General features: G+C 42.2%; 1 protein-coding gene across 6 annotated transcripts in view; it reads left to right on the top strand.

Moving 5' to 3' along the window:
* Window positions 1-18,972, top strand: part of SORBS1 (sorbin and SH3 domain containing 1) — a 255,471-nt gene that overhangs the window by 117,695 nt on the left and 118,804 nt on the right. For all 6 annotated transcript variants that reach the window (XM_049790807.1, XM_049790806.1, XM_049790808.1 and 3 more), the window contains exon 3: window positions 14,896-14,949. In XM_049790807.1, the coding sequence (XP_049646764.1) occupies window positions 14,940-14,949 (10 nt within the window). In that variant the 5' untranslated portion in view covers window positions 14,896-14,939. The remainder of the gene's footprint in view (window positions 1-14,895; window positions 14,950-18,972) is intronic.

Raw genomic sequence — 18,972 nt, 5'->3', positions numbered from 1 at the left:
TCCTTCCTTCCTTCCTTCCTTCCTTCCTTCCTTCCTTCCTCCCTTCCTTTTCCTCCCTTCCTTTTCCTCCCTTCCTTTTCCTCCCTCCCTCCCTCCCTCCCTCCCTCCCTCCCTCCCTCCCTCCCTCCCTCCCTCCCTTCCTTCCTTCCTTCCTTCCTTCCTTCCTTCCTTCCTTCCTCCCTTCCTTCCTTTTCCTCCCTTCCTTTTCCTCCCTTCCTTTTCCTCCCTCCCTCCCTCCCTCCCTCCCTCCCTCCCTCCCTCCCTCCCTCCCTCCCTCCCTCCCTCCCTTCCTTCCTTCCTTCCTTCCTTCCTTCCTTCCTTCCTTCCTTCCTTCCTTCCTTCCTTCCTTCCTAACCTGTGGAAGGGTATGTGTAGAGGAATCTTAGAATACACTTAGTGGTATTTGGGGGTGTGCTGCTTCATTTTCTGTGCTCAGATATCACTCCTGCTGAGACTGTCTTTTGTGGGGCGGAATCCTGCCTCCTTACTTGACAGCCTCATATCGAAGCACCTTACTTTGGATATTCTGTCTCTTTGGATAACATCATGGAATAGAAAGAGGAGCTGGCAACAGTCTCTGTACTTGAGCATTTTTTTTTTTTTTTGGTTTTTGGGCCACACCCGGCGTTGCTCAGGGGTTACTCCTGGCTGTCTGCTCAGATTAGCTCCTGGCAGGCAAGGGGGACCATATGGGACACCGGGATTCGAACCAACCACCTTTGGTCCTGGATCGGCTGCTTACAAGGCAAACGCCGCTGTGCTATCTCTCCGGGCCCGTACTTGAGCATTTCTACTTGCTTCTGTGAGACTTCCATGAGACTTCTACCTTCTATTGAGAATCATTTTTTTCATTTGATAAGGGATATTAAAAACCTGACAAGATGTTCTGAAGACTAGAAATTATCTGGGTGAAGTGGCATTTGGGAAATGAATATTGCTTATTGGTCTGTTTTGCTTGAGAAGCAGCAGAATTTTTCTTAAAGTTTTTTTTTTTTTATTGAATCTCTGCCTACCCTGTATTGGCTATTTGATTTTTAGCTTAATTTGAGGAAAATTTATTTAAGAAATTTACACTATATTCTCAACTACTTAAGTAATTCTTTGAATGTTTTTAAAAATATATGAAAGGAATTTAAAATAAAATTAAGACACTAGAAAAAAGTAGCTAATCAGATGGACTGTGAGTAATAGAAACTGGGGTCTTGGCCTTCTTACAGCTTTTTATGAATGGCCTTATACTGTGCCTTCACCTTCAATATCCAAGTTCAGGGATTATTGATTCTGGGTCTCTGTGTGTTCCATCTATGACTAACGAGCTTTTTTTGAAGAAAGATTTTCTCAGAAAAGATCCTGTGTTTTCAGTGTCTCCTATAGCTGTTAGGCTAGCACTCTTTCAACAAAATTTCAAATCTTCTGAAGGAAAACAGCAATTCCCAAATAAGTGAGCATTGTGAGTTGAGGTATTCCAGCTCTGTTTTTGCAAAAGACCCAAAGACTTTTTACTGAATGAGACTTCTGTTCCCTTATTCCTGAGTATGGTATGCTCTGTCTTGCAGATGTGTGTATAATATATGATGTGGTAAATACAAGCCTGAGGAATTTTGTGGCATTAGAGGAGAAGTTGAGAGGGAACTCTGGGATGTCTGTGAGAGTTGCCCTGCCCTGGTGTATTCCCAAACTTTAATAGACCCCTTGTAAGTTTTTTAAGTTTTTTTTTTTTTTTTTTTTTGCTCTACCATGCATAGTAACTTCTTAGTCTCTTTCAGTCAGATTGAGACTATATTCCCTGCTTGACTTTTCCCAAGAATACATAAACATTTTTACTCATGCTTTATGGTATCACCAGTATACTGAACTTGCTGTGAGTTTGAGCATTTATAATCTCCCCAGAGCTAAATCACTTTATGTTCAGGAAATGAACCAAGGATTCTGCCCTTGTTTGTATTATCTCAAGTGGAGGATACAGTGTAAGGGATGCTGCAATTCTAGACAGTTCTGTTTTTGTCTTGTAGACACGACCATATTTGGGGAACACACATAGGCCAGTTTTTGCAGTTAACACTTCTTTCAGTTAACAATGCATCTTTAGAAAATGTAGTGTGCCCAGAGTTGTACATATAAAGCGTTTGAGAGGGAGCACAGGGTTTTGGAATGTCATGTAGTCAAGTCAGGAGCAGGACTTGCCAGCAAGTGGGCGGAGGGAGCAGTGGTGGGTGCCGTGTATCTTGTCATCTGGCGTCTCCCCCCCACAACTGTTTCAAGATGAAATGTTTTTGGTGCATTGTTTCTTTAGGAAATCTGGCAGAACATTCAAATCATTTTATTGGCCCCTACCCCCACCCCAGCCTCATAAGAAACTGGCATACTTTGGAGTACTCTGGCATTGCTTAGCAAAAGCAATTATTACTGACAAAGTAATGTCCGAATTCCCCATTTAGGGCATTTGCAGTTTGTGTCTTGTAAAATTATATTATAGGATATTCTAGTGGAGAACATTCTTAGGCTTATTTTTTAGCCTCTCCTATCTTTTTTTCTTGGAAGTTCTAAAGATTAACTATTACTTAACAAGTGACAAGTGTGGGCAAAAAAATTTCCTTTACCTTAAAGAGGAATGTGTTGTAATCATAATACGACTCAGTATTTTTCAACTATTTTCCAACCATGGCCCCTTCAGACCTTGTTTCCTGTGCTCACTGCTTCTTACTGGTTGGCCCCTTGTCTCATGCTCCCCGTTTGTAATACTTTTTTACCTGTGGCCCTCCTGGAATATCCTAAGTGCTCCCAGGGGTCATATGGTCCCCAATTGAGAAACTTTGATACTAATGATTAGAAAATAGAAATTAAAAAATTGCTTAAAGTTATCAGTATTTCTACACCATTATTCAAGTGGGGCATATTTCCATGTTTTTTAATATGGGCATATTTTATATAGGCATATTTGAAATATTTGCATATGTGTTTTAATATATAACTCATCCCAAAGCCCTCACCCTGTTTAGGTCACCTAATTTTACAATGTCTTTAGCTATGTTGTATGGCTCTCCTAACCATTACTGTCATACAGCTCAGTAGCCCACTCAGAGGGGATGCTGCCAGATTTTAAGTCCCATGTCACTGGAGTATCTCTAGGTTTTCAGTAGCATTAAGACATGTCAACAACTCTCTGAGGAAACCCCTCTTGTCCATGGGGCTCTTCCCCTAGACACAGGGTTTGAGGTAATAGCTCTTGATGTGCTATGCTGAAAACACCAATGATCATGTAAGTGCCACTGGAGGGAAGTGTTATTATTTTTGTATTTGTTCATGTTGTTTGTTAGTGTCCTTAACTTTGTAGAGTAATTTAAGGTGTAGGGACAAGTATATTCATTTTTAAAACACATTCTGTGAAAAAAAATGTTTTAAATGTTACGTGAAAAATTTCACATAGGTTTATTTGTACTTTTTTTCTGAGGATGATGTTTTTATAACTTCTTTTCTTCTTCTTTCTTCTTTTCTTCTTCTTTTTTCTTCTCTTCCTCTTCCTCCTCTTCCTCCTCCTCCTCCTCTTCCTCCTCCTCCTCCTCCTCCTCCTCCTCCTCCTCCTCCTCCTCCTTCTTCTTCTTGCTTTTTGGGCCACACTTGGTGATGCTCAAGGGTTACTCCTGGCTATGTGCTCAGAAATTGCTCCTGGCTTGGGGGACTGCAAGGTTTCTTCGCCGTTATCTTGGCTGGGTATTTGTGAATCCAAGAACAGTCCCCAGAATGAGAAATTACTTCCCATCCCCTTGTCCCCTTTCGGGGGGAAGACCTTGGTAATATTTGTCCGCAGCAAGTAATAATCCACACAGACAAGAACGATAGGGTTTAAAAGATCGGGCAAGGAGAGCCAGAGAATCCTCCTGCAGCCAGCAGCTTTTCACAGAAGGACCCCTCACTCCTGTCCCTCAAGCTATTTATTGCCAACTCCACAGCGCCCCACCTGGAAGGGTTAGGTGGGGCAAAAGTCACAGAACAATCCTAAGGAAACACTTTTATATACAATTCCAAGAATCATCTTATGGAAACTTTTTCATATGCTACAGGGGACCATATGGAATGCCGGGGGATCAAATCAGTCTGTCCCGAGTTAGCGACCCCGATGGTTTTATAACTTCTAACAATCTTGAGGGGTAATTAGTATGGGTGCACAGTGACTAAGGATATCCACTTTCTCTTTTTCTTCTCATAAACTTTTATTTTTAATTGTAGTTGTGTTATTTTGGTTACAATAGTACTAATGATCATGCTTTTGGTGTACAGAGATACTGCATCTCCTTTTCTACTACTTTTATGCCATTATTGGTTTTCTTTTTCTCCCCCTTCAGTTCTGTGGTCAGAATCCAAAGGTGTATCATTAAATGCTAGTCACTTCCTTGCTTTGTTTCTTTATATACCACCTATAAGAGAAAATGTCCTATATTTGTCTTCCCACCCCCCTTGACTTCTGTCACTTCACATGACACCATTGAGCTCCATTGTAGCGAAAGACGAGATTTCATCTTTTCCTATAGTTGAGGTGTTTTGCATTGTGTATACATACACAATTTTTTTTTATCCACTCATTTCTCATTAGACATTCGGGGTGTTTCAGACTTTGACTATTTTAAATAGCACTTCAGTGAACATAGGTGTGCATACATCTTTTTGAGTTAATATTTTTGTGTTCTTGGAATAGAAGCCAAAGAATAGATTTGCTGGGTTATATACAAGTCTCTCTAATTTTTTGAGGTCTTTATACTATTTTCCACCTCAACTGAACCAGACCATAGTCCCACCTGTTACCCCTCCCCAAGGCCAAATGCTAATCTTACCTGGATGGTCAGAACCTCCCACAGATGGCGGGTTCTGTGGTTGATAATTAAAGTGGCCTGGGTGATGGGTGAGGAACTGACTTAGCAAAGGAAGACATAGTAGGTAGAGAGGAGATATAGGAGGGATGCAGGGCAGCTGATGGAGGCTGCTGAATAAAGCTTAGCTTAGAAGCCACACATGGTGGTTAGAGCCTTGTAATAAAACTTTATGTTTCCAAAAACTTCATTTGACTGCTGTGGATCATTTCTTTGCAGTCACCCTGATACCTACAGACCCACCAGGCTGTAGGGGCTGCAGGCACCAGGCCAGGCCGAGAAAGGCCTCACTATCCATGCACTACTAGGACTTTATAATTAATAATTATTACAACACCACCAGTAAGTAATAAATGAGGGATCAATTTTCACCACATGCTCTCCAACACTGGTTGTTCTTTTCTTTTTGATGTTAGCCATTCTCACTGGAATGAGGTACTCATTGTATTGTTGATTTTCATTTCCCTGATATTAAGTTATAAAGAACATTTATTTCTATATGCCTACTGGCTCTTTAGATTTAAGGATGTATCTATTTCTCCTCCCCTCTTCTTCTTGGCCAGGGTTGGTTATTTGTTGTTATTGTTACTGTGCTTTTTGAGTATTTTATATGATTTTGAAATGAGCTCTTTATGAGATTATGAAATACAAAGATTTTTCCCATTAAATATAAAAATTTAATATAAGTTTTTTAGTATGAAACCTTTTTATTTGTTTGTTTTTGCAATGCCCAGCAATGCTCAGTGCTTACTCCTGGCTCTGTGCTCAGGGGTCATTCCTGGTGATGCTTGGGTGACTATATGGGGTGTTAGGGCAAACACCCTACCCACTATGCATGTTCCAGGCACACAAACCCTTTTTAATTTAATGCAGCATTATTTATCATATTTGCTACAAACCATTCTTTTTAATATTTAGGTAATATATATGATTACAGCTTGTTTCCTAACTTCTGTTGCCTGATGCACAAATAACATTGTACATATATGATTTGAAACTCTTCTGGGGGGGGGGCTTCTGTTTTGTATACTGGCAATTTTATTGGTGATAATCCACTTTGTGTGTTTATTTAAAGGTTCCATTTAAGTATGAGAAAGTGGAAAATGATTGCAAGTTTGTTGGTAGTTAACTTACCAGCAGGACATCTGACTGTCCCAGCCTCACCCCTGCAATGAAAGAGTGATGACTTTAGAAGTAACTTAGGCCTGGACTATATGATTGTAATAAGTTTCATTAAAATGTATACCTTTAATAGAGATAATACATAGAGATAGTACAGCAGATTGGAAAGGCACTTACCTTACATGTGGCTGACCTAAGTTCCATAACTAGCACTGCTTATGGTACCCAGAGCACCAGAAGGAATGATTCCTGAGCACAGAACCAGGAGTAAGCCCTGAGGACCACAAAATACTAATAAAAACATGCTCCATAGGGGCCGGGGAGGTGGCGCTAGAGGTAAGGTAGAGGTAAGGTGCCTGCCTTGTAAGCACTAGCCAAGGAAGGACCACGGTTCAATCCCCTGGCATCCCATATGGTCCCCCCAAGCCAGGGGCAATTTCTGAGCGCTTAGCCAGGAGTAATCCCTGAGCATCAAATGGGTGTGGCCGAAAAAACAAAAAAACAAAACAAAAAAACATGCTCCATAGCACCATAATATTTAATAGGGATCGATAGCAATGTTGAACCAAAATGAAAATCTTTTGGGGTTTTTTGGGCATAGGCATCAGGTCTTAAAGTTTAGGGAAAGGAAAGAAAAGGCATTAGCAGGAAGAAGCAGTGAGAATTTGGAGATTCAGAAATGGAGGAAATGATAGATTATATTTGGTTAAGTACAAGCAACAAATATGTGATGCTTCTTATTTAGGCTTTAGAGCTCATAGGGTAGCAGAGACTGGAAAGTAATCGGGACTGCAGTTTAAAAGTCTTGGGATAGGTTGAAGGACTTGGAATCAAAATTTTAACTTAATAATTCCCGAAGTGCGGCTCTTAAGGTGAATTTTAGAAGGTGTGTCATGGAACCTTTAACATTTTTAGTATTTTTTTTTTCATTTTCTGGCTCTCTGTGCAGTACAGAATACATGTGTTTCTTTACTTTTAGCCTTCCCATAACTTTTAGGTTAGGTTGCTAGCAGAGGGCTACCTGCCATATTATATTTAAATATGTCTCCTTGGCCACGTTCTGATGACCTCAAAATTAGCAACGGAGTCCAATCCATGTTTATCTCTGATGGTATTTTCTGGCCCGTGCACTATTCTGGCTACATAGAGGCACTAAAGAGTCCTTTTAAAAGCCTTAGACTTTTTTTTTCATAAGAATGTTGTGGATTATTCTGTAATCATTAATATTTGACCCACACACTCTTTCTCTGCATAAGTTAGAACATGGCAGTTCATGAATTATAGGATAATATTAAGGCTTATTAGGCCACTGTCTTGGCCTGGGAATGGTGTTAGGGAAGGAATGGAAGGGTGAGTGTGCAGATGCAAAAGCAAGGGTCATTGGGATGCCTGAATCAGAAAGGTTTATTTATCAGGATAGAGGAGAGGGTATAGCTCGGGTGAGGAGATACAGTTTTGGAGGGTATGAGGTGGAGGACTGGATGGTTAGTTGGGGGCCAGCTTTGAGTTCATAATTTTATTAGATATTAGGAGACAGACATGAGCAAGATGCTGTCCATTTGACAAATGGCTGTTTCTTGGGGCTGGAGTTTGAGGACTGATTTGTGAAGCAGAAATGGGAAGAAAACAGGCGTCTCTGTTTTTATTTAACTTCTCAGATACTATATCTTTGACCAGACTCAACACTGAACTAAAGGATTTCAACCTATGCCATGCCCAGATGGCAGTTAGTAAGTATCATGGGGCAGTATTTTTAATTTACATGTGTCTTTTTTTGTTTGGTTTGGGGCCACATCCAGCTGTATTTAGAGGCTACTTCTGGCTCAGTGCTTCAGGATCACTCCTGACAGTGCTGGGAGTGCCAGGCTAAGCTGGGGATCCAGCCTGGGATTCCTCATGCAAGCATGCACTCTGGCCCATAGAGCTTTCTCCCTAGATCTTTTCATTTTTTCCTCCCAAGCTTTAATGTTATTATTATTATTATTATTTTTTTTTTTTTTTTTTTTTTGGTTTTTGGATCACACCCGGAGGTGCTCAGGGGTTACTCCTGGCTGTCTGCTCAGAAATAGCTCCTGGCAGGCACGGGGGACCATATGGGACACCAGGATTCGAACCAACCACCTTTGGTCCTGGATCGGCTGCTTGCAAGGCAAACGCCGCTGTGCTATCTCTCCGGGCCCCTTAATGTTATTATATACTTAATAGTTTATAATATTACATAAGCATAAATTTTAAATGCACTTGGAAAACCATAACATTGACATGACTCATGCCATTGCCATCATTGCTCTACTGCTGTGTCTGGAATGGAACTCATCACATGTCTGAACTTTGCCTGCATGGACTCAGCTGATCCTTGGGGCAATTATCAGTATTTGGCATTTTTCAGTGCTTAAGGGGGTGATGTCCAAAGGTCCTAAAGGGAGAAACTGAACAATCTTATCCATATATTAGCTGTGGCAGAATGATTCTCATATAGAACTCAGTCTTTATGGCCAAGAAGCCCAAGACTAAAAGTGTCCTAAGGAAGTAGAAAGGGATAGGAAGAAACTGGGGCCTCAGAAGTATAAAAAGGAAGACAAAGGGAAACCTTTTTTGGATCATAGTTTGTACTCAAATAAAAAGGGTGCAGGTTAGATTCCCTCCCCTCTTTGCGCCTTTAAAAATTCTTTACAGAACCCATTTTTCCAACCTTAATGAAAGGGATAAAACCATATCTGTGCTGTCTGAAGTGGGGCAGGGGTTAGCTGGGTGCCCACACTGTGGCCTATAGCTGGGCACGGGACTGCCTTCCCTTGCAGGTGGGAGACTCTGACATGGCAAAGTAACCTGTATGCACCCTCGGTTTTTGATATTTTAAATGAACTTCTCAAGGAAGGGAGTGTGAGTCAAGGGAGGTACCGATCAGCTCTAACTTTTGTAAACTCTTGGAACAACAGAGCTTTTCTAGGAGCAACCATATTGTCTGATGTAAACCAGTCCATAGTGCTCCTAAGGAAACATTCAAGGCCAAAAAGTGTGGCAGGAGAGTTAACTGCCTTAAAATTTAGAGAAAGGGGGGTGGGGTGGAGAATAACACAGCGGTAGGGTGTTTGTCTTGCATGCAGCCAATCCAGGATAGAAAATGGTGGTTCGAATCCCAGTATCCCATATTGTCCCCTGAGCCTGTCAGGAGCGATTTCTGAGTGCAGAGCCAGGAGTTAATGTCTGAGTATTAACTCAGCTGGGTGTGACCCAAACAAACAAACAAACAAACAAACACTTTGCAGAAAGGTCAGTGAAGCCCTGATCAGTGAGGATATAGTTGGGTCTGACATTGTGCATATGCTGATCGTTTCAGATCACTGGTCAGAATGGAAACCTGGTTAGAGGAATTCCAGGAGGGAATGGAAGCATGTATGGGACAATCTCTCTGCTGTGTTTTTCTATTGTTTGCTCTCCAGGGCCATAGCGTCTTCATAGAATGACATTACCTGTGTTTTGAGCCCTCAGCCATGCCAGAGGACTCCAGATCAAAGTTAATGGCAGGATGAAGTTTATCTTCATTTCCGTCCCTTAAAAGGAAGTGTCAGCAGCACCGTGTTTATCCTTTCTGGTTTTCTGCAGATAAATGCACTCTCTTCAATAATGTAGGGAGTACATTGGAAGAGAAATGACATTAATAGAGATTGAGAAGAGAATGAGCTGTCAAAAGATTGGAGATAGATGGTTTTGCTGATGGATCAGCAGAGTTGAAGGCAATCAGGTCAAACATTTATTCTGAGACTTTGTGAGCCGTGTCCTTATTATTTTCAAGCCTTGGAAATAGCTGCAAATACATAGAACTAAGTCCCAGATTAGTTTTCAAAGCTAGAGTGTCACCAGGATTTGGTTGGAAAGGGAACAGTTTTCCTTTGAAGCAACTACAGTGGAGTGTCGTAGGGAGATAATAGTCCAAGTGAAGTTGTGAGGTCTAAATAGAGACATGTGAGAAATTTGTGATTGAGGACCCACCCCCACAAATGTGGGGGGTAAGGGAAGGAACAACAGAGGAGACAGAGTTTGTGCAGGATGTATGTCTGAATATGGAAACGGAATACCACATGCTGTGAAAGCACCAGTTAAAGATTCATTCTCTTCCAAACCTTTGTTGGTCCTTTAAATTCATTTTTACAGCAAACTTAATTCTTTCTCACTCATAAATATAAGGACTTTTTTCCCCCTTTATGTAATAAACAACCCATATTTAGTTATAATCTTCCTTTAGCTGGTAATGTGAACATGTCTTATCCCTTTTTACAGTTATTCATTCTATGTCATCAAGAGTTTGCTCAGAATTGTAGGGTCATGGAATTTGGAAGGGACCAAGCAAAACTGTTAATTATCTGGATGCATTCTTAACAACTCTGGCTACTTCACATCTTGTTCTTCTGGTGGAATGTTTGTGTTGATGCTGTAATGGCTTTGACCAAGTATAGTCTGTCTTGACAATCTAAGCATTGGAATGGTCGCTTGACCCTCAGTGGCCCACCAAAGCTTCAGGACGGTAGATTCTGCAACCCACAGTGGGCATAACCACCCACTCGCTGCTGCCAGTCTTTGCCGCCAGATGGCACTGTCACTTTTGGCTTTTATCCCAAAGTGTCTGACTCCCTTGTGGGTGGGAGTTCAGGGAGCAACTTTTGGGAGAGATTCCAAAGATGTCCCATCATATTCTCAACCAAATCAACCTCCTTAAAAAGCTTCGTTTCTAAATAAAAATTGAGTATGAGAGGTTTTATGTAAACTAAACTTCCAGGGTCTGCTATGTTTGTTATTACTTGATTCAGCAAGGATTGGATTATGATGTACAGGTCTATTGCAAAACTTGTCCAAGTTTCAGCATTGGATGGTGGTGGTGGTGGTGGTGGTGGTGGTGGTGGTGGTGGTGGTGGTGGTAGTGGTGGTGGTGGTGGTGGTGGTGGTGGTGTGTGTGTGTGTGTAGTGTGTGTGTCTGTGTGTGTGTCTGTGTGTGTGTCTGTGTGTGTGTGTGTTTTGGCAGGGATCAAACCCAGTGAGGCAAATGAATCTTGTTCTCTACCAATGAGCCACATTCCTGGTCTAACCATATGTGATACCCAGGATAAAGGCACTGTAGCTCCTACACATTCTCTCCAGCTCCCCTGTTTTCTTTTTGGTTGCTTTCTTCCTCTTTACTCCAAATCTGAGCTCTTCAGGTTGTGGAAACAAAAAAATTTTTTATTTTGGCTGAGATTTCAGGGTGGACAGATCTCATTATAGAAGAGCAGAATAAAGATTTTCTTTTTCAAATGACACTGTTAGGACCTCCAATTGCCTGTCACCTCATGGTGGTCAGGATTTGAGGGTGGCAGATGACCAGAAATTGCCCCTGGCTAATTCAAACAAAGGTGATTTATGGCTGAGATCTAAGATCATTGGCAGGAGCCTGAAGAGCTGTAGCACAAAAGAGGCAGGAATTCAAGCCTGATCTTTGGATCCAAGTGTTGGTGTTGTCCTTGGCTGGTGAGCACTGGACTTGGGCATCACGCTTCTGGTCACAACAGCCTGTGCTGCCCTGGCCACAGTTTTTATTTTATCTTAAACTGCCCTTTGCTTCTTTGTGTTACCTACTCCAGATTCAAGCACCTACCAAGGGAAATAAGAACTACAGTCCCCAGAGACCTTGTGTTGAAAGCTGACTCTCACCTGATGATTAGGTTTGTCACTGTCACCCACTACTGCTGTATTCCTTCCTAACATATGGAAATCATTTTCTGCTACCCTGGGCCCAGTCTTCTACCTTCTTACCATCTGCCATGAAATAGTCTGTGTCAGACCTGGGGAAGAGACATCCCAGGTATCACTACAACTGGTGTCTACCATGGCTGCTAGATCATTACAATGACACGAAGGTTAAATGTTTTGGTTCTTGGTTCTGACCTTGTGCGATTTCCATCAGTTTGTAAGTAAGAGTGGAACAGGCTCCAGAAATCAGTGGTGTCTATACTGAGAGTTAGGAAGAAGGGTGAAGGGCTACCTCTATAGCATGCAGGAACTACTTGTTGTGAGTAGAAACAAGGGCATCTTTTTTCTTTGAGCCATGCAATTTTCCCATTCATTTCTTCCCTCACAGAAGAATGGTATGTGCCATGTACTAATCTTAAGTATGAGAGTAAACTCCACAGGAGGGATTGGTAAGGGAGCCGTGTTGCAATGAAATATACACCTGTGAAAATGCTGCTGGCTGCAAAAATCCAGAATAGTGTTGTTTCAGGAGATAATTTAAAAGCCAGGATGCACTGTGACCTTCCACATATATGTTTACTACAATGTAAAAAATACAATGTAGGCCTTTGCATAAGGATTAGGAAACAGCCATGGGGGGCGTATCAGGTACAGCAGGATTTGTTCCTTGACTGGGAAAACAAATGTTTCCATGCTGCAGAACACTGTAAAGGGGCTATTGAAGGTTGGGAGCAGTCTCAGGTATATTTGAAGTGACAGAGGTAAAGTGATGGCCAATTTGGACTTTAGGGAAAGACTTAGTATGATTTCCTATTCTTCTCCTGCTCTTTTAGTTCCAAGGATAGGGAGCAAGGCTGATGTCCTATAGTGATACCACAGCTGATTTGGGTATGTTAAAAAGCAAACTAGCATCTGTCTCCTTGTACTCTCTCTTCTTCTTGACCATGTTGCAGAGTTAATTTGACTGATGCCATTGTTTCTCACACCTTAAAATGCATAGGAATAACTGAGTATTGTGTTAAAAAACATGCAGATTCTGATGTTGGGAAAGGGTCAAGTCTGAGTTTCTGTCTTTTTATAAGCTCCTAAAACTAATGGAAATGGTCCTGGCCTACGGATTGCACTTTAAACAGCAAAGTTCACATATTCTGCAAACTTTCTTCTCAGATTATGTTGATCTTCAGATTTGTTCCAGCGGTTCCCACATATATTTGGCTACTGCCTCCTTTTTAAAAATAAATCACTCAGTGCTTCCCACAAATCTACCATCTTTCAGTAAACCAACAGACTTTGCCCTCTAATTGCACCTGAGGCTACTACTGCCCCCTCCCAGATAGAATTTGAACTCTTTGGGGTGTGGCTCCCCACTTTGGGAAACACTGAATTAAACTTTCCAATTTAAAACATACAAGACCAGGGGTTAGAGAGATAGCACAGCCATAGGTTGTTTGCCTTGCAAGCAGCCAATCCAGGATGGATGTGGTTTAAATCCTGTCATCCCATATGGTCCCTCAAGCCTACCAGGAGTAACCCCTGAGTGCCGCCGGGTGTGACCCAAAAACAAAAAAGAAAAAGAAAAAGCAAGAACAGTATTTTCAAAATATCACAGAGAAGGCCCGGAGAGATAGCACAGCGGCGTTTGCCTTGCAAGCAGCCGATCCAGGACCAAAGGTGGTTGGTTCGAATCCCGGTTTCCCATATGGTCCCCCGTGCCTGCCAGGAGCTATTTCTGAGCAGACAGCCAGGAGTAACCCCTGAGCACCGCTGGGAGTGGCCCAAAAACCAAAAAAAAAAAAAAAAAAATATATCACAGAGAATTTGTGACCTGTTAAAGGGAGTTTCTCATTCCTATTAATTGGAAATTCCAACATTTAAACCACATAGACATCCATAATCTTTATAGAGTCAACATAAATTCAAATAAAAATCATAATAAAACATATTTTTGTGTGGGAGGCTCCCCAGCAGTGCTCAGGAGGTCTGAGAATGACTAATGGCAGTACTTGGCTCAGAGGTTCTACACTTATGACCAGCAGAGGTGGTGTTACCAGGCCTACACCAGTGGTGCTTAGAGAATTTCCAGTGTCCAGGATCAAACTATGGGTTCTTTCATGCTTCACATATCTCCCATGATTTTGAGGCCTCTTCTTAGCTCCTATAGTAGACTTTTTTGATAAGTAGATATTAATGACTATTGCATATTTTGCATGAAATACAGAGGTCCAAGAATAGACACATAAATCTGTAAAGGACAACCTGAGTTCTTTTAAAACTTACTATAAAGCCATAGGTGTCAAGATATTGAGAATAAAGACAGATTAATGGAACAAAATCAAGCTTGAAAACGGAACCACACAGCCAGAGCAATAACAAAGCATGAAGGGTATTTTCTTTGTATGTGGCTGACCTAGGTTCAATCTTGGGCACGCCATATGGTCCATTGAGCATGCCAGGAGTGAAATCTAAGTGCAGAGTTAGGAGTAAGTCCTAAACACCACTGGCCCCAAAACAAACAACAAAGAAAAAGTGTTGTTAGTGAGAGAAATCAAGCATAAATAATTCCCTATATTCTGATCGTATTTATATAAACATCTAGATAGAGAAAGCAGTTGAGTAGTTCTAAGGGCTGTTGAAAGGGACCCTGTAGAGAGATTATTTATCTGAATATTCTAGTCAGTGCAGGAAGTGGAGTGAGTGCAACTGCAGGAGTCAGTTTAAGTGGCAGAGCTCTTGCTCTGTACATGTGTGGCTAAGTTTCATCTGATCCCCCTCTAAATCAGCCACCACTTTCACCCCACTGAACCCAAAGAGGAGTGCTTTACCATGTCTGAACCAACACACACCATCAGGTTGAGTGTTGATTGCTCACTGTGCATGCTCATAGGTAGGCTCTTCTTTCTTCTGCCAGGGTTTCCTCATCTGCTTAGACTAGCAACCTTCCTGCTTACCTCTGATGGTAACTTGAGTTTTTTAATATAATACTAGAGCTCGATGAGATCCTGGCTATTATATTAAGCCCTGTGTGGTGGATAGAATTGAGGACGAATACTTGGCTGACCCAGAACCAGAAGCCTAGCTCAGCTATGTTTTTATCAAGGGTTAGTCAGTTTTAAATGTGAATCACGGGGAATTAAGTTGAACCTGCTATTCATCAATTCAATTGTGTGGGTTTTATTTTCTGCAGATCTGTGCAGAGCCCCAGTTGCAGAAGACTTTCGTGTCACCATCATGAGCTCTGGTAAGTTCTTTAAAACCCTCTCTTGGGAGACTTACCTGGCATTCATATGGCCCTGGCTTCAATCCCCAGCAGCTTTAGAAGCCAGACAGATGGCTCAAAAGGTTGGAACATACTCCCTTGCTGGGCCCTGAGTTTATTCCCTGACTACCAAAAGTACCACCAGATCCTTGAGAACCAGCCATTGCCCCAAACTAAATATGAATATATAAATACAAAATAAAATTAAACCTTTTTCGCTTTTTTGACAAATGAGACAGATTTGGGCACTACACCAGAATGTGGTAAAGGTCCCAACTTCATCTGAAAATTTTACGTTTTTTTTTTTCTCTCATCTTTGGAGCTAGATACCAATGCCAAGGCTTGGCCATGAGACATTTTTACCTTCATTATTAATAATTTACTGAGTACCTACTATGTCTGAAAACTACATGACATTATCACTTTCATTATTATGATTTACTGAATGCATTATGTATTATTATGATTTACTATGTGAAAATTACATGACACTTTCACTTTCATTATTAGTGATTTACTCAGTGTCTACTGTGTGTGAAAACTACACGGCATCACCACTTTTATTATTGACCTATGGAATACTTAGTATGTGTGAAAATGACATGACATGCACTTTGTCTGCAACATGTTCTAGTCTAATAGCCCCCTTCCCTTTTAGCAGATACACTGAGATCTAAGGAGAGGCAATAAGCAGCTAGTCTCCTGAGCAAACAGTTTGATCAATTTTGACGTAAGTGCACACCTTAGTACATTTCTTAATTCTTGTGACTATAGCAGAAGTAAACAGATGGAGCAGATTACCCTAGACGTGAGTTTACTCCATGCTTCCTTCTTCCAGGCTAGGAGAACAAGTTTATTCACCTCTGCTCTATCTTTGCTTGGGGAAAACAAACAAATAAACAAACAACACCCCCCAATCCAACTCCCCTCCCCAAAACCCCACAAGTCCTGAACAGATGGCCAGTTTTAGGTATTTTTCATTCAAGCCTGGAGGAAAACATGGGCCAGGGAATTGCTCATTGTACAGTCAGGAGCTGTCAGTGTTCCAGCCCTGAACTGCAGGCAGAGATCTTTTCCTGTGGAGCTTCAGGCCAGTCTTGGCTACTGAGCATGTCCTGGGAATCCCTCAGAAACCTGCAAGCAGTGAAGTACTAGCTCATTCAAGCTCATTCCTTAACCCTTCTTTAACCCCTTTGTTTTCTAGAACCCTTTGCAGGTTGAAATCCAGCCTTTCTACACATTTAGAGGCAGTGCTCATTTACCCACATCCTGAGCTCTGCAGACATTGTGTGAGTAGGGTCCAGACAAGGCCCTGTGGGATATTTCAGGGCCATATCTGGACCTCCTTTTGCATCCACTGTGCAGCATTGGTTCTGCAGTAGGCCCCTCTCTGCATCTAATTCTGTGGAATACACATCCTGAAAGCACCAACTCCTGGGGATTTTGTAAGAGTTGCAACCATATAGAGGCCATGACCAACAGATTACCAGCCCCGAGATCCTTCTTGCAAAGGCAGAAACATAACTATAACTGGTACCTGGTTCCTTGAGTGCTATGTTATTGAAATGCATCCTTCTACCCTCACAACCCTCTCTAGGTATACCAAACTGCCAGAAATCTCCTGCTGTGTAACTCAGGTTTTCTTTTCTGTTTGGCCTTTTTTGTTGCTATTTAACTTAGGCCTGGGTTGGTTTTTTTGGTTGTTGTTGTTGTTGTTTTCTTTTTTGTGGCTTAGAATTTCATGCTCCTCTAGACTGGCAGAGCCTCTCCCCACCATTAATAAGAGAGGAAGGGAGTGACATACAGCAGGGTGGGGAAGGGTGTGGAAATGCCTAAATGTGGGGAATAGGACTCCTCCCCACCATCTCCCTCCAGGGTGTGGCCCAGGAAGGAGGCGTTTCCTAAGAAGAGTCCAAAATAATCCAGGCTCTCAGGCCTGTTTATCCCTCTCACTCAGGAATTTTCTCTTCAGAGGAAACAAAAGCCTCACCTATCAGGAAGGTGTGGGATGTGTGGACTCCCTGAGGATATCTCTCCATGGAGGATTCTTCTACTGATCTTGCCCCTCAGTCTTTGGCAAGACAGTAGCCAGCACAGGCTTCTGTTTTCACTTTTGGTGGAAAGAACATCTGGGTGGTTGCAGCCCCCTGGAATGGGGGCAACCAGGCACGGAGTCAAGTGCTCCCCATATGTCTTCTCACTTCAGTCCTTCACTCTGGAAGTAGGGAAACTGAGATCCTGCTGGGGTATATCTGGGATGCCCCAGCCTGTGTTGCAGAGCTAAGGCAAACCCAGGTTGGGAAGCAGCCAGGAAAAGGCAGTTTGAGACAATGAAATTATTTTCTAGATGTCTTCAGGTTAATTTTTTAAAGCAATTCAGCTACATCTTGTTTTATCTACATATATATGGATGAGTCTGTATTATGAGTGTTTATTTGTAATTATCCTCCTTATTTTTTTCTGGTGGCACAATGCTTTAGGTTCCATACTTGGTTGTCCTCGGAGGGGATGGGGGGGTGTCACAGTCTTTACTTGTGATGGCCATGGATATTTTATATTGCAGTACTCCCTGGAAATTAAACCCTTGGTTATGGTTTTGCATACTAGCTGTGCTCATTATTTTTGCCATGTCGTGCTTGTATTGCTTTTAATTTAAAGAAAAGAAGAAAAGGAATGAATGACATGGGGGAGACTGGTTTGGGAAGGCCTGAGGCAAGGTCCTAAGTTCTATTGGGGACATGGTCAGAGGATCAGGCAGGGGCTGGAGAAATAGTACAGTGGGTTATGGCTCTTGCCTTGCACAAGGCATATCCAGATTCAATTTCTGGTATCCTATATGGTCTCTTGAGCACTGCCAGGAGTGATTTCCAAGCAAGGAATAACCCCTGAGTATTGCCTGGTATGGCCCTAAAACAAAACAAAAGGAAAACTGGGAAAAAAAAAAAAAGATCAAGTGAAAGACAGAAAGACAGAACCGACTGGATGATGGAGCTTGTCCTGTTCTTTCAATTATCAGCAGGGAGCCCAGTGGAGCTCAGTGGTCTCTTACCAATACCCCTTTTCAGTACATCCCAGAAATGTAGACATCCTAGGGGATCAGCCATCATCAATAGTGGATCTAGGGCAGTGGCTGGATAAAGCCTGTGGGCCTGGGATGAGGTGAACCAGGTTCTCGGGGAGGAGCAAAATCCTATTCCTGTGCATCCAGGCAGCATCCACACTAACCTTTTGGTGGTTGGTGTCAGCTCACCAATCTTTGAGGGAGCTGGTGATAAGCTGGCTTAGGTGGCCTAGTCTGCACCAAATGAGCTATGGGGTTTAGGAAGCACTTTGGGAAAATAGATATATAAACTAGGAAGCCAAAATGCCAAAATGTTTCTCCTAATTGGGGACAAAGATGAACTTTGGAATGGAACAGACCACAGCACAGATCCTAGATTAGTGTTGTTGGGTTCCTCACATTATCTCTGAGTCCTTTAAGTTCTTGGGTTTTATTTGTGTTTGGTTTTGATCCATGCAAAAAAGCCCATGTGGTGCTCAGGCTTACTCCTGGTCAGTGCACAGGGATCCGTCCTGCCAGAACTAAGGGAAAACATGTACGGTCCCTTGAATCAAAGTTGGGGCAACTGCATGCAGCTCAGGTACCTTCCCCACTGTACATTCTTTCCAACCTCTCAAAGTTCTTATCTATAGGCAGGAGCTTCTATTGCTTAGCTCCAGGGCCCTGGTTTTAGGGATAAAATGAGATGCTAAATGTGTCCTCTTAGTTTTGATTTTTGAGTTCAGGCCACAGATGTGGAAAAAAAAAACTGTGATGATTGTCTTTGTGGCTTGGCTGGTTCCTGACTATTGTGGTCACTCCAGGCACACGTCCCAGAAGAGAAGGGTTCACCTGCCTGCTTAGCTGCTTGTTCTTTCTCTTCTTCCCCCCAGTTTTGGAAATGGAGAACATATTGGGGAGAAGCTGTATGTGGGCCTCTTAGCATCAATAGCTGACCAGAACTC

The sequence above is a fragment of the Suncus etruscus genome, chromosome 17, assembly GCF_024139225.1.
Source record: "Suncus etruscus isolate mSunEtr1 chromosome 17, mSunEtr1.pri.cur, whole genome shotgun sequence".
NCBI classification, from domain to species: domain Eukaryota; kingdom Metazoa; phylum Chordata; class Mammalia; order Eulipotyphla; family Soricidae; genus Suncus; species Suncus etruscus.
Note: the sequence above shows the minus strand (reverse complement) of the source record. Positions and strands in the feature narration are given on the sequence as shown.